A 12685-nucleotide genomic window follows, 5' to 3' on the forward strand; every position below is an offset into this window, starting at 1 on the left:
GGCTTGCGGCCAGTGGACACAAGAGAAGAGAGTCAGATGGGTGGAGACAATGGCAGTGGGAGGCCATCAGTAATTTCCCCCAGGTGACATGTGGCAACGTTTGTTTTGACTGAGCGGTGCTACTGGCATCTAGTGAGCTAGAGATGCTGCTAAATACCTCCAATGCACAGGATGGCCCCTCACAACTAAGAATTGTCCAGCCCAAAATGTCAACAGTGCTGCGACTGAGAAGCTCAGGGATAGAGCCCACATCAAGCCATCTGAGGCTCAGGAGCCTGCTGTGGGAGGAAACCTCGAAGCCTCTCTACTGGGAGATGAACGGGGTGCAGGCCAGCAAGCAGGCTGGCACTGGGGACTCCTCCACGGCCATCCACCCACAAGCAGGGCTCAGGAGGCAGAGCTGGTGGTCAGCCCAGTACAGGCTGTCCCCAGGCGCTGGGGCTGAAGGGCCCCTAGTACTGCTGAGGGCAGAAGGCAGGGGTTTTGCCAGCCATGAGATGACGAGGGGTGGGGGAACCAGAGGCAAGGGACCCAGGGAGCAGGGCCTTTCAGGTGTGCGGAAGTCCTGTCAGTAGGACAGCAGGCCTATCCTGCGCCTATGGGGCAGGTTGCTCTTGGCAAAGCAGGGTGGTGTAGATTCAGTTAGGGTCTACATGAAACAGGTCCTGGGGACAGAGCTTAGAAACGGTCCTGAGACATCAGGGCCCACAGGAATGTCGTATGTGTGTGTGAGAGAGACAACAGAAGTCAGGTTTGGCTGTTTTGGAGTCCCTGGCAAGTGGGGTTGGAACTAAAGGAACCCCCATATTTCCTACCAAAAGGCATGTGGGGATGGAGCCAGAAGGGTAGATTCAAGAAGAGCTGGTAGGGGTAGGGGATGGGCCATGGCAGGAGCCAGTCAGGGCCCTGCCTGAGTCTACCATGTGTAAACAGGGAGCCCCACAGACAGGGATGCTCCAAGGGGCTGCATGTAAGAGCTCCCCGGGCAGTGACTGAGCTGCCAGCTACAGCAGCTGAGCTCAGCAGATCTCCAAAGAGACCCACTGCCCTGCATCCAGGGCTGGGGCCAGTGTAACAGTGACTTCAGAGAATGCTGCCTAGTCAAGAGGACAATGCAGGGGTCCATCCACCTCTGGGCCTTCTCCTGCCTCAGCATTGCCTCCTGTAGCTGTGCCCTGGGAAATGTGCCCATAGGCCACGCCCTTGCAGCTGGCTTGGGTTTACAGTGGCTCTACTGGGCCTCTCCTCTCCCTGGTGCAGCCACATGCAGACAAAGGCTTTCTTGCTGAGGCCTGGAACTGCCACTCTCTCGACCCTACAGTCTTGGGAGGAGAGCTCTAGGGAGCAAAGCATTTGCGATGGCCAGGATGGGAGGAGGCAGATCTTTGAGAAGGGTCATTCCAGCTGCTCCTCTGTTGGAGTGGACTCGCCAGCCCCCATGCCTGCCAGACACTCTGCCTGGGGCAGGGTGGGGCCGAGGCTGTGCCGCTTACAACTCCACTCCTCTAGGCCATTTGGGAAGTTTTCGGGCTCTTGTTCCTGAAGACAGACAAGCTGACCTAAGGCCTGAGCCTTGATGAGCAAGACACCTGACAGTAAGCTAGGGGACCTCCCAACCCATGCCCCCAACTCTCATGAAGCATCTTTAATAGTCTCTGAAGCACAATTTGCCCACCACAAATAGCTCCTCTGCAGCTCAACTGGTCACCAAATAGGCTGGCAGCCTGTGGCCTCTCCAGAACCACCCTCTCCCATGACAGACAGCAACCCCTTGATAAGTGTATTTTGGTTGACAGCCTAATTCTCTCTGCTCTGAGTAAGCAAGTCTGACCACATGGCCCCAAAGAGTCGGACAGGCCACCGCCATCACCCACCAAGTGCACTGGGTGGAGAGTCAGATGACACCCCTCAGGAAGCCGCGCTAAGCACTTGGCGTGATGGAATCATCACTGCAAGGTGCCACGTCCACTTTCCTTTACAAATCCCCTGGGTGGAGACAGTTTTACTTTTTTTTTTTTTTTTTTGAGATGGAGTCTTGCTCTTTCACCAAGCTGGAGTGCAGTGGCACGATCTCGGCTCACTGCAACCTCCGGTTCAAGCGATTCTCCTGCCTCAGCCTCCCGAGTAGCTGGGATTACAGGCACGCGCCACCACGCCCAGCTAATTTTTGTATTTTTAATAGAGATGGGGTTTCATCACGTTGGCCAGGATGGTCTCGATCTCCTGACCTCGTGATCTGCCTACCTCAGCCTCCCAAAGTGCTGGGATTACAGGCGTGAGCCACCACACCCGGCCGACAGTTTAACTTTTAATGACATCCACCTGTACAGGAGGGCTAGGTGAGGGGACAGTGTGAGGGTAGAAGTGGCTCTCAGGGCCCCTCCTGGGCACATGTATACCAGATCCAGTGTGTTCTCAGGAAAGGGCAAGGTGGCCAGCTTTAGTCACCCTTAGGCTGTGAGCATAGCAGAGATTGGAAACCCCAAAACAGTCCCCAGGCTCCCCTCTGCTGGGAACTTTGACTTCCAGAAAGCACACTGTCCACTCGCTCCCAGCAAGAAACATCTGGAACACACCAGGTGCTCACCCGAGGCAACATAACCACAGGGGCTCACAGCTGAACACAAGGGTTCCTCCAGGAAGGCCCCAGGCAGACCTGGCCAGAGGATAGGTTCACCTGGCCTGGTCCGTTCCTGAGGCCTGACTACCCCAAAGCCCAGAGCCATGGTGGTTCTGGAGCCCACCATGCTGCGGTAGGCAGGAGGATGTACTGAAGGAAAGCCAGGCCAGGTATGCATGCATTTACACACAGATAAGTGTGCCCGTGTGTGCACACACACATGCACATACACCAAGAAGTCGGCTTGGATGGCTCCAAATTCCCATGAGGCTCCGGGCCCATGCGGCAGGACCTACAAGAGATACAAATGCTCCCAAGAGTGGCTGCTTCCCCATGGGCCTGCAGGGAAGGAAGGCAAAGTAGTGGCAGACGCCAGGAGCTTGCCCAGTGGGAGCTGTTGCTGCTGCTGCTGCTAACGCTGCTGCAGAAAGAAGCAGGAAGGAGAAGAGACTGGGCCCATGGCAGTCCCTTGCATGTCTGCACCAAGGGCTCTGGGCAGAGAGCCCGGCAGGTGCAGCACAGCTCCGTGGTGACAGGGGCCAGGCACTGCCTGAGTCCTTACCTCGCACATACAGGTTCGCCGGGGCTGAGTAACGTGTTCCTGCCGAGTTGGTCGCCACACACTCGTACTTGCCTTGGTCGGATTCCTCACTGCTCTCTATCTGCAAGGCACCTGTGGGGACACGAAGTGAGAGGTCAGGCACGGCCCATGTCGAGTGTGGCCTGGAACACGCTGAGAGGTCTCGACAGCGTCTGTGGCTGATGTTGACCAGATGTCGAAGCTCATCCAGGCCACACCCTGGCACCCCTGCTGCTTCCAGGAAGCTCTCCCTGAAGAGTCCAGTGGCCTCCTGGCTAGAACCAAGGGTTGTGCTTTGGAGCACAATCTCATGCTCCCCACAGTCCAGCAAGACCCGTCTTTGCTCTGCCAGGGACCGTACCCCAACCCCCAGCTCCATTCAGTTTCTGCCATACTCTTGCCAGTACTGGAGCCTGTTTCCCAATCAACATCCCTGTTAAGTGTTCCTGGCCCCGCAGCCCCGCTAAGCCAGTCAGAGCCAGGTGTGGGAGCAGCCTGCAGACTGGCGGGCCTGGGATTCACAAGCACGCCATGCCCTCATCAGGCTGGAGCTTGAGAATTTGCCGCCCACCAGTAAGGAATGGGCTTGCCCTGGGGGCCTGGTGCCCAGCAGCCTCTGCTCCCAGCACCATCTTCCCCTCCTACTCCACCCCCTCCCCGCCAGCCCCACCCATTCCGGCTCCTCTCCTCAGCCCAGTGCTGCTAAAGTGCTTCGACCCACCACGGCTCCTGCATAATTCAAGAGGCTAATGGAGGTTGGAGCTCCCACTCGGGCCAGTGCCCTGAGGGGCTGCTCTGGCCGCAGACGGACAGACAGGAGCCAGGATCGGGGTGGGCAGCAAAAGGACCCTCAGAAAAGGTGGAGGAATCTTGGCCTTAAGGCCAGTTCTGACAGGTCCCGGTGGGGGAGGCCAAGGCAGAGCAGCAGGGTGGGGGCGGACCCACTGGACTTGGCCATCCCCTGGCCCCACCAATAAACACTTTAAAAAACTGCTTGTGAAAGCACACTGGGCAAGCTGTCTGTGACAGACACACCCCCGGGCACAGGCAGCACACCCCTCCCTGGAACAATCCAACAGACAATTACACCCACACAGGATGGTCCAACAGTTAAGAACCCCCACAGGACACAGTCTGACAAAACCACCTCCTGCACAGAACAGCCAGCCTGACCTGACAGCCCCCACCTTCCCAGGGCCCAGGCTGATGGACAATCACACCCACACAGGACAAGGACAGAAGCTGCCGGGCCCCCCTGCCTGGACTAGACAGGAGCCAGAGGAAGAGTTCCAAGTCATGCTCTCACGGTTGGGGCCCAAAGGGGTACCACCCTGGGTCTGACCTATAGCCACCTCACTACCTGATGTCCCTCTTCCACCATCTAACCCAGGGCAGCAGAAGGGACTGGGAACCCCCAGGGGGCTGGGAGCTGGAGGTGAAGAAGAGGGGAGGCCACCAATGCAGGATGCAGGACCAGCCTGCCTCTTTGGTGCTGGCCTCAGCCCTCCCTACCAGGTGCCAGGGAGCACCAGGGCCCAGTGCACATGCCAAACACATCTCCTTTAAGAGCAGCCCTGATGGGCATCCAACAGGTCATGCTGATGGGATGGATGGACACTGGTACAGAAAATGTTCATTCAAGCAGGTGGGGTTCAGGCCCCTGAGGGATCGAGGCTGCCCTAAGGTCACCTCAGTGAGGCAGGGGGGTGTGGGTGGAGTGGGGGAGACCTGGTGGCTGGTGCCACAGGCTTGGGGCAGAAAGTGGTTCCTGGGTGGAATTTCTGACCCAGAAAACAGGAGGTTCCTCTGCAACAAGAGCCTAAGAGTGGTCAGGGAGCCTAACAGAGACCGGGTGCCTATTTGCATACAGAAACCCCCAAATCTGGAACCAACACCAGGACCCAGGAGCAGGGACAGCAAAGAGTCAGCACAGGCTGAGTAGATGGGCAGGGGGTGGGGGGGCTGCCAGGTGAAGCAAGAGCCAGCCTCCAGGTGATGGGCAAGATAGCACCCAGGAAGGCAGCTGCTCTTCCCTGAGACCATCCTGGTCCTGAGCTCTGAAGGTCTAGATGTGCCCAGACACTGCGAGAACTGGAGAAAAATGATGTGAATAGACAAGCCACCATTTTACAAGTGTCTGCTCTGCGCCAGACACTACACATCCTCCTCTCCTCTAATTCTCATGACCCTGTGCGGCAGGTGGCCGTGAACCAATTTAAAGAGGAAACACACTTCTGAGAGATGAACTGAGTTTCTGAAGATCACATAGGTGGTAAGTCAGACTTGAACCCGGATCTTCCTGAGTCCAGAATCTGTGCTTTTAACTCTTAGGCTGCAGGGCCCTGCTGTGTGGAGGCAGCCTAGCAGGGACTCTGAGCTGACAGGTCAGGTGATGGAGTTACGCACGAGCCTGTTTACCTCCCTGTTGTCATCCCAGCACCTACACGGAAGTCTTAAGTGAATGTTCCTCCTAATCCTTGCCAGGCTGAAGGGATGATCCTCATTCTACCACAGTACAGAGCCAGAATACTAAAGGGAAAGTCAAGTAATAATTGAGGTCCCCCCAAAAGAGGAGACTGTCAAGAGAAAACGCAAGGCTTGGTCATGCTCTTCAACCTCACGGGAAGCTTTTCTGTCTAGGGAAGCCAGGGGACAGGAAGCTAAGTTTCACAGTAGGAGCTGATGGGGTCCCTTCTGTGGGGATGGCCTGGAAGGCCTGGGCAGCAGGGCTTGCCGTCCAAGGCGGGGCCCGGCGAGTATCTTCACAATTCAGACTTGCAATGGATGAATCCACAGGAGGGAATGACTGAGAGTGGATGTGTGTGGTGGCTGGTGGTGTTGGGGGTGCTGGAGCTGGAGATGAGGAGGCTGAAGAGGTTGGGATGGGGATGGGGAGGTGACAGACTGGACGGGATGGAGTGGAGGTGACGGCAGTGGCAAGGCGTGGTGTGGCGAGAGGCACGGACAGCATTCTTACCTCTGATTGGTGAACCACCTGGCGAGGTAATTTGAATGCAAATAAGATCAGAGAGAAGCATTAGTACAAAAGGAAGGAAAGCCACACAAAGCCAAATCAGGTAAAATAAAACACAAGAAAGGGCCTTAAATACATGGAGAAATTGAGGCCTGAGTTAGGCCGACACGGACGATGTGTGAGCAAGCACCAGGCAGAGCCAGGCTGAGTGTTGGTGAAGCTGTGTCCCAGGTCACTGGCTCTGCTCTGGGGAGGAGGAGGGGGCTCAGTGGGGCTGGGGGTGACAAGAATCAGGGAGGTGAGTCAGGACTCCTGCAGACCCCACTGGCTGGGGCCAATGGAGGGGGAAGGTGAAGAAAAGAGGTAGCAATCCCACCCCACAGGGCCACCCAAATCCCACCGGTGGGTAAGATTCCAAAACAAAGCACTTACCAAAACAAAGCCTGGTGTTAAGGCAGACAGGACACAAGCTAAAGGGAGGGCTTGCCATGGGCTACTAGCACACTGGGCCTCCCACAACACACAGCCCAGCCCAGCCCAGAGGAACAGGCAGCAGGACTCAGCAAACTCACAGCCCACAGGCAGAGTCCCTAGAAAGCCCACTCAACCCTGCTAAAAACTGGGGGACTACTGAACTTCACCACTTTGGCCTGGCTGGCGAGAGGCAGAGATCAGGGCCCACCCTTTGTCTGTCTAGCACCTCATAACCCTGAGGGTTGGTAACCCAGAGGGCCAGGTGCTCACCCTCCATATCCAGGCCTATTAGCAGATCTGAGCGGGTTTCATTCCCAACAGGTACCTTCTCTGAGGCTCAAGCCCCCTGTGCAACCAATGCCTCCCCCAGAGGAGTGAGGAGCCCACAGATGGGCCCAGGTCCAGCCCAGGTCTACCCTGGGGATTGGGAAGTGTGCAGAAAAACCAACACCAATCCGTTTCATAGGACTTGACAACAGCACCTAGAGGAATTCTTCATCTCTAAGTTCAAATGAGAAAACAGAGGCCAAGAGACATTCAGGGAATTACCCAAAGCCCAAGGTCACACCAGCTTGTAAGTGAAGTGGAAGGACTTGACAAGGTCCATCTAACTCATAGCCTGCCCACAGGATGAGGCTGCCAGTCCTGCAGATGCAGAGGCAGGGGAGAGGGCAAAAGCTGGGACCTGGCAGTGAGGGTTACGTGGGAAGAATCTGCACAATGAGTCTCTCTCTCCAAGACACCCTTTCAGGAGGTCCATAAGGAGGTCCACAAGGTCAAAACTGTTTTCATAATACTAAGAAATTATTTGCTTTATACACTTTCTCTCATGAACATAAAGTTTTTCAGAGGCTACATGACATGTGCTATCACAATTGGCCTAATGCAGAAGTAGCTAGGAAATCCAGCTGCCTTCTATATAAACCCCAAATTAAAGAGATTTGTAATAAGGGTAAACCAATGTTGTCCCTCTTGGTAAATTTTTTTGTTTTAAAAAATGTAACTATTTTTCCTTAAAAATATTATTTATGCTAACATATAATAGGTTTTTATTATTTTAAAATGGATTAATAAATATTTTAAAACAATCTCAGTCTTAATATCTAATATGGTAAACATCAATAGAAATAACTCGCACAACGGCTGGGCGCGGTGGCTCACCCCTGTAATCCCAGCACTTTGGGAGGCTGAGGCGGGCGGATCACCTGAGGTTGGGAGTTCAAGACCAGCCTGACCAACATGGTGAAACCCTGTCTCTACTAAAAATACAAAATTACCCAGGCGTGGTGACTCATGCTTGTAATCCCAGCTACTGAGGAGGATGAGGCAGGAGAATTGCTTGAACCTGGGAGGCAGAGGTTGCGATGAGCCGAGATTGCGCCATTGCACTCCAGCCTGGGTAACAAGAGCGAAATTCCGTCTCAAAAAAAAAAAACAAACCCCACACAAACAAACCCTCTTTGAGGTTCTCTGATATTTACAAGTAGAGGTCCCGAGACCAAAAAGTTGACATTGCTGATCTCCTGTCACCCACGCCAGGGCTTGGTGGGGGTGGGGGCAGTGGATATGGTCCAAGGCTGGCACCCCTCGCTCCTGGCCTCAGCTCTTCCAGAACCTAACCTATTCTGAAAGAATCTAACAGTAATTTCCCCACCAAACAGAGAATCTGCCTTTTCCATTTCACAAGATGGGTGTGGGGGACTGAAGGGGCCCAGGAGTCAGCATCCCTAGGGGTGTACTCGTGTCCAAGAGGTGCCACGGAGCTCTGGGCCAAAGGGAAATTGTGAGCATGCACTGGCAGTGTGCCCTCCTGGCAGGCCCCGCAGATGGCAGAGCAGAGTGGGGTGGGGACAGGCTCTTCCAGCCAGAGCTGGAGCCAGCCAGCAGGGTGAGGGGCTGCAAGACCTCTGCATCCTACCCACGGGCCTCCTCCTGCAGCCAGATGCTGCATCTCTTCTTAAGACCCCCAGGTTTCGCCTCAGGGTGCTGGGGGTGGGGAAGAGACTGCTCTCTGGACGAGCACACGGACTCAGTGAGTTAGGTTGTCCTCTGTGACAAAGGATGGCAGCTCATATGTTCAGGCCACAGCAGGACTGCGGGAATCTCCTCAAGCCCTGTCCAGGCTCGGCACAGCCTGCAGGCCAACAGCTCCTCTCAGGACCCAGCAGGGGCTCTGAGCCCCTGCTCACAACTCCATTTCCACTCTATAAGCTTGTTCCTGTTCCTCCTGGGCCTACCCCAGTCTCAAGTTCCAATTCTCCAGGAGGTAGTTTTGGCAGCATGTCACGTCACTACAGAGAAGAAAAGGCCTGCTGAGCAGAGCTCACATCTGGGCAGTGCATGCCGTCAGCTACCTCCTGTCCAGCTCCTGCTTGGGGGGTCATGCCCTTGTTAGATGTGCTGTTGCTCAGGTCACAGATGGTGGAGGACTTCTGGGTACTGGTCAGTGGGGGCCTGGGGTCTGGAGAAGCTGGGAATGTGCAGCTCTGAAGCCCCAGAAGGGTCCAGCTGCTCCTCAGGTCCCCAGGTTTGCTATTGTGATACTAGGTCCTGAGGTGATCTCACAGGGGAGCTCCTAGGCCGAGTCTCGATGTGTGACCCCAAGTGACTCCCTTAACTCAGCTGTGAAGTCGGCATGGTAATAATCACAGCCTGTCCTACTTCACAGGGCTGCAAGACAATCAGCTGCAACAAAAGTGGGGAAAGCTCTGTTGTAAACTGTCGGTGATGCGTAAACCGTGAAGGTCCCTGTAAACAGCTGAGTGCTCAGGGGCCTGAGTCCACTCCATGAAGGGCCATCCCTGAAAAATGTGCACGGAATAGCCTCAGCACCCTTCTAAATGGTAATGGGATAAGGCCAGCAACAACTGAGGCCAACGGTCCCAGGCCAGGTCAGGCAGGGAGGGGAGAGAGCCTAGTTATTACTGCAGAGGTGGGATGGTTGAGGCCCCTTAGGTGCCATCTGGCTCCATCCCAGGAGCTGGACACTGGGCCCACGACCCTGAGATCACAACTTCCAGGTGGCAAGAAAACAAATAAGGAAGTCTTCCTTGGACCTGGAAAGCAGGAGGAGGAGTGAACATCAGAGCAGATATTAGCCTACAGGGACAAGTGCCAAAGGTCAAGTTCATGAAATCATTCACTTGACAAGGGCTCAGAGAAGACCTATCCCACAGCTGACCTCACCAAGTGTGATCAGACCCAGGCCCTCCCTGCAAGGCCTAGCTGAGCAGAACTGGAGCCAGATGGTGACAATGTAAAGCAAGGTGAGGCCTGAGGCAGCAGCCAGAGGCTGAGCAGGGTGGAGGCTTTCAAGTGGAGCAGCCGGAAGGTAAGCAGAGGGCCGGAGGTGGGCAAGGACCAAGGACGGGTCAGCACAGCTCAGTGTTAGGAGGGTCGAGGGCACAGAAAGCAGAAAGAGCTCCATGAAGCCCTTACCAGAGGCCAGGCCATCAACTCAAGGTTTGACTGCCATTGACTCACTCACTGCTTACTGTAACTCCTTTTCAAACATGAGAAAACTGACACACGAAAAAGTTAACCAATGCCAGAGAGCTGGTAAGTGGTGTAGCCAGGACCCGATGAGACACAGGCAGGGAAAGACCGAGAAGGGCCCTCCAAGCCTTGCTCGGGAGCGTCACTTGACCAGGTAGGCAAGGAGACACCACCGAGGCACAGGAAGGTATGAGCAGCAAACCTGACCTGCAGGATGATGGATTCTCGGGAGGGCCTGGAGGCAGTGAAAGCAGTGTCTGGTGCCTGGGATATGACTGACGCAGCAGGAGGGGAGAAGGGGGCCAATTTGAGAGCCACGAGGGTGGTACATTTGAGAGCTCTCAAATCAAACCAACTTGAGACCCATGTTCCTTAGGTTGGAGGGTGCTACTTACGGAAAGAGGGTACAGCTGTCTGAAAAGAAGGTCATCACTCATCACTGATCATCACTGGTCAGGGTGACCAGAAGGCAGTTCGAATTTTGGATCTAGAGCTCAGGTAAGAGCTTTGGGCTGGAAAGACTGAAGCTACAGTTGCAGGTGAGGAGATGGCAGTTGGAGCTTTAGGAGGGGGTGAGCTCGTCCAGGGCAAGGCTGTGTCCATAGGGCAAGTGCAGGGCTTGGTGGAAGGGAAGATGCCGCTGCAGGGAAGGGGCACTAGGAAGAGGGAAGTCGCAAGAGACAGAGCCCTGGAAGGCTAGGGAAAAATGGGAGTATAGGCAGGAAGGAGGGAGGCATGTTAGCTGCTGCCGAGAGGACAAGGAGGATGGGGCCTGAGTGGCATCCAGTGGAGTGATAGGCAAGGAAGGGGTGGCCCAGGGCCGGGCACCCCAAGCACTATATAAATACTAGATGAACCAACGTGTGAGCGAGCCTTCCCAGAGCTGCTGCCAGATAAGTCCATGTGGTTCCGTGGAGGGGCCCAGGCCTGCAGGGAGGAGCGTCTGGCTGCTTGGGGAGCCTGCCTGGAGGAACTATGAGAAAACGCAGAGAAGCCGAACTGTGCCGGCCGCTGTGCTGTGCTGGGCAGCGGCTGCAAACACTGCTGGCCGTTTGCTGCCTTGATTATGGCTGTTTTAATTAACTGCGCTACAGCTGCCTCCATCTTGTTGAGTTTTAATTAAATTAAATGAGCTAACACTTCGTGGGCTGTCTCAGGCGGCCGCGGCTGGGGCCAGAATCTTGCCCTGCTGGGTAGCTTGTCTCTCCTTCCTCCTGCTGGGCACCAAGGGGCTATGAGCCTGGTGGGAATTGATGGGGAGGGGCTGGCATCCCAGGGAGTGGGAGGGCACCTCTGAAGCCTGCAGGCCCCTGAAAGGGGCAAGAGTCATGTCCTCCAGCATTGACATCACAGCTGACAGGCAGCAGGGTCTCTGGCCATCCTGCCCGAGGCCAACCATCCCATAGCTAGCAGGAGGGCTTCTGAAGCAAAGACTATTGGTCCAGGCCGTGCTGGCAGCAGATGCAGAATGCAGCCAAGCCGATTCTGAGCCTCTTTTCCCGCCTGCTCTGTTCCCACAAAAACTGAATCAATTATCCTGACAGGAGCCTCACAGGCAGATCGATCAATGGGGCGACACCTCCCTCCTGTACGATGGCATCCTTGCTCCCAGGGCTCCTAGCTGGCTCGACGGAGACATCCAGAGGAGACAGGTGGCTCTGGTGGTCGAGGGACAACAGCAAGTCCCCTTAGTTCCAGGCCCCTGAGATCCAGCCTTTTGAAGCCTGATGAATCAGGCACCTTTGGCCTCTTTTCCCAGCTAAGCCCTGCCATATGAGGAAGCAAAGAGAAGCATCATCCAGGCCCTGTCTCAGGCCAGGCTACAGGGAAGGAGGAGGGTGAACATCCATAGAGCACCCTTGAAGAGTCCACCACACTGGCACATCACATGTGCTGGGAGGGGCAGAAGTGGCCCAAAGTCTGGAGTCTGACAATCCCAAGAAGGTAAAGGCACAGCCAACCAGAAGCTCTCTTCCCTGAGCCAGGCACACCTGCAGTAAGACCCAGCCCACCCCACCAGGTGCCCTCCGCTCAGCCCTGGAGGCGCCCAGGCCCAAGGGAGTAGGCTGTGCTGGGATCTGACAAGACGCTTGTTCTGAGGTCTGCATGGCCCCTTGACCCCTGCCCTCTGCTCACCTGAACGCAGCTGCTTGATGCGGCCGTTGCTCGTGGCAGGGTCTACAGGAAGGAAGTCCTTGAACCAAGAAATCTCAGGGTCTGGATTTCCGCCTGCGGCACATAGCATGGTGGCTGTGCGTGCCTTCTCCACCACCTTCAGCTGAGGCCCCATGTCGATGGAAGGGAACCCAGGGGGCAGCTGTTCCTCTGCAGACAAAGAGCAATGTGTGTATTAGGGCTGGCTCTGCCTGCCCCCTATGACCCCTCTGGGGGTAACCTCCCCAACTGCAGGTTGGCCAGGGCCCTCAAGAATCCCCTCCCCGATCCTTGACTTCTAAGCATGAAGCATACCCCGATTTGAGGAACCAGGGTCCTAAGCCTCTTTGGCAGGGCAGAGGCTGCAGTGGGGCCCACGCCTGCCCTG

The 12685-nt window shown here is 55.7% G+C and overlaps 1 protein-coding gene across 22 annotated transcripts in view; it reads right to left on the minus strand.

Annotated features, from left to right (window-relative positions):
• PTPRF (protein tyrosine phosphatase receptor type F) overlaps positions 1 to 12685 on the minus strand; it is a 93131-nt gene that overhangs the window by 41967 nt on the left and 38479 nt on the right. For 13 of the 22 annotated variants that reach the window (XM_054536510.2, XM_054536500.2, XM_054536567.2 and 10 more), the window contains 3 exons: positions 12280 to 12468; positions 6178 to 6195; positions 3183 to 3293 (listed from right to left, as the gene is read on the minus strand). In XM_054536510.2, the coding sequence (XP_054392485.1) occupies positions 3183 to 3293; positions 6178 to 6195; positions 12280 to 12468 (318 nt within the window). The remainder of the gene's footprint in view (positions 1 to 3182; positions 3294 to 6177; positions 6196 to 12279; positions 12469 to 12685) is intronic. The other 9 variants (XM_054536570.2, XM_024247748.3, XM_024247738.3 and 6 more) reach the window with 1 other exon arrangement.

The sequence above is a fragment of the Pongo abelii genome, chromosome 1 (assembly GCF_028885655.2).
Source record: "Pongo abelii isolate AG06213 chromosome 1, NHGRI_mPonAbe1-v2.0_pri, whole genome shotgun sequence".
Lineage (NCBI taxonomy): Eukaryota > Metazoa > Chordata > Mammalia > Primates > Hominidae > Pongo > Pongo abelii.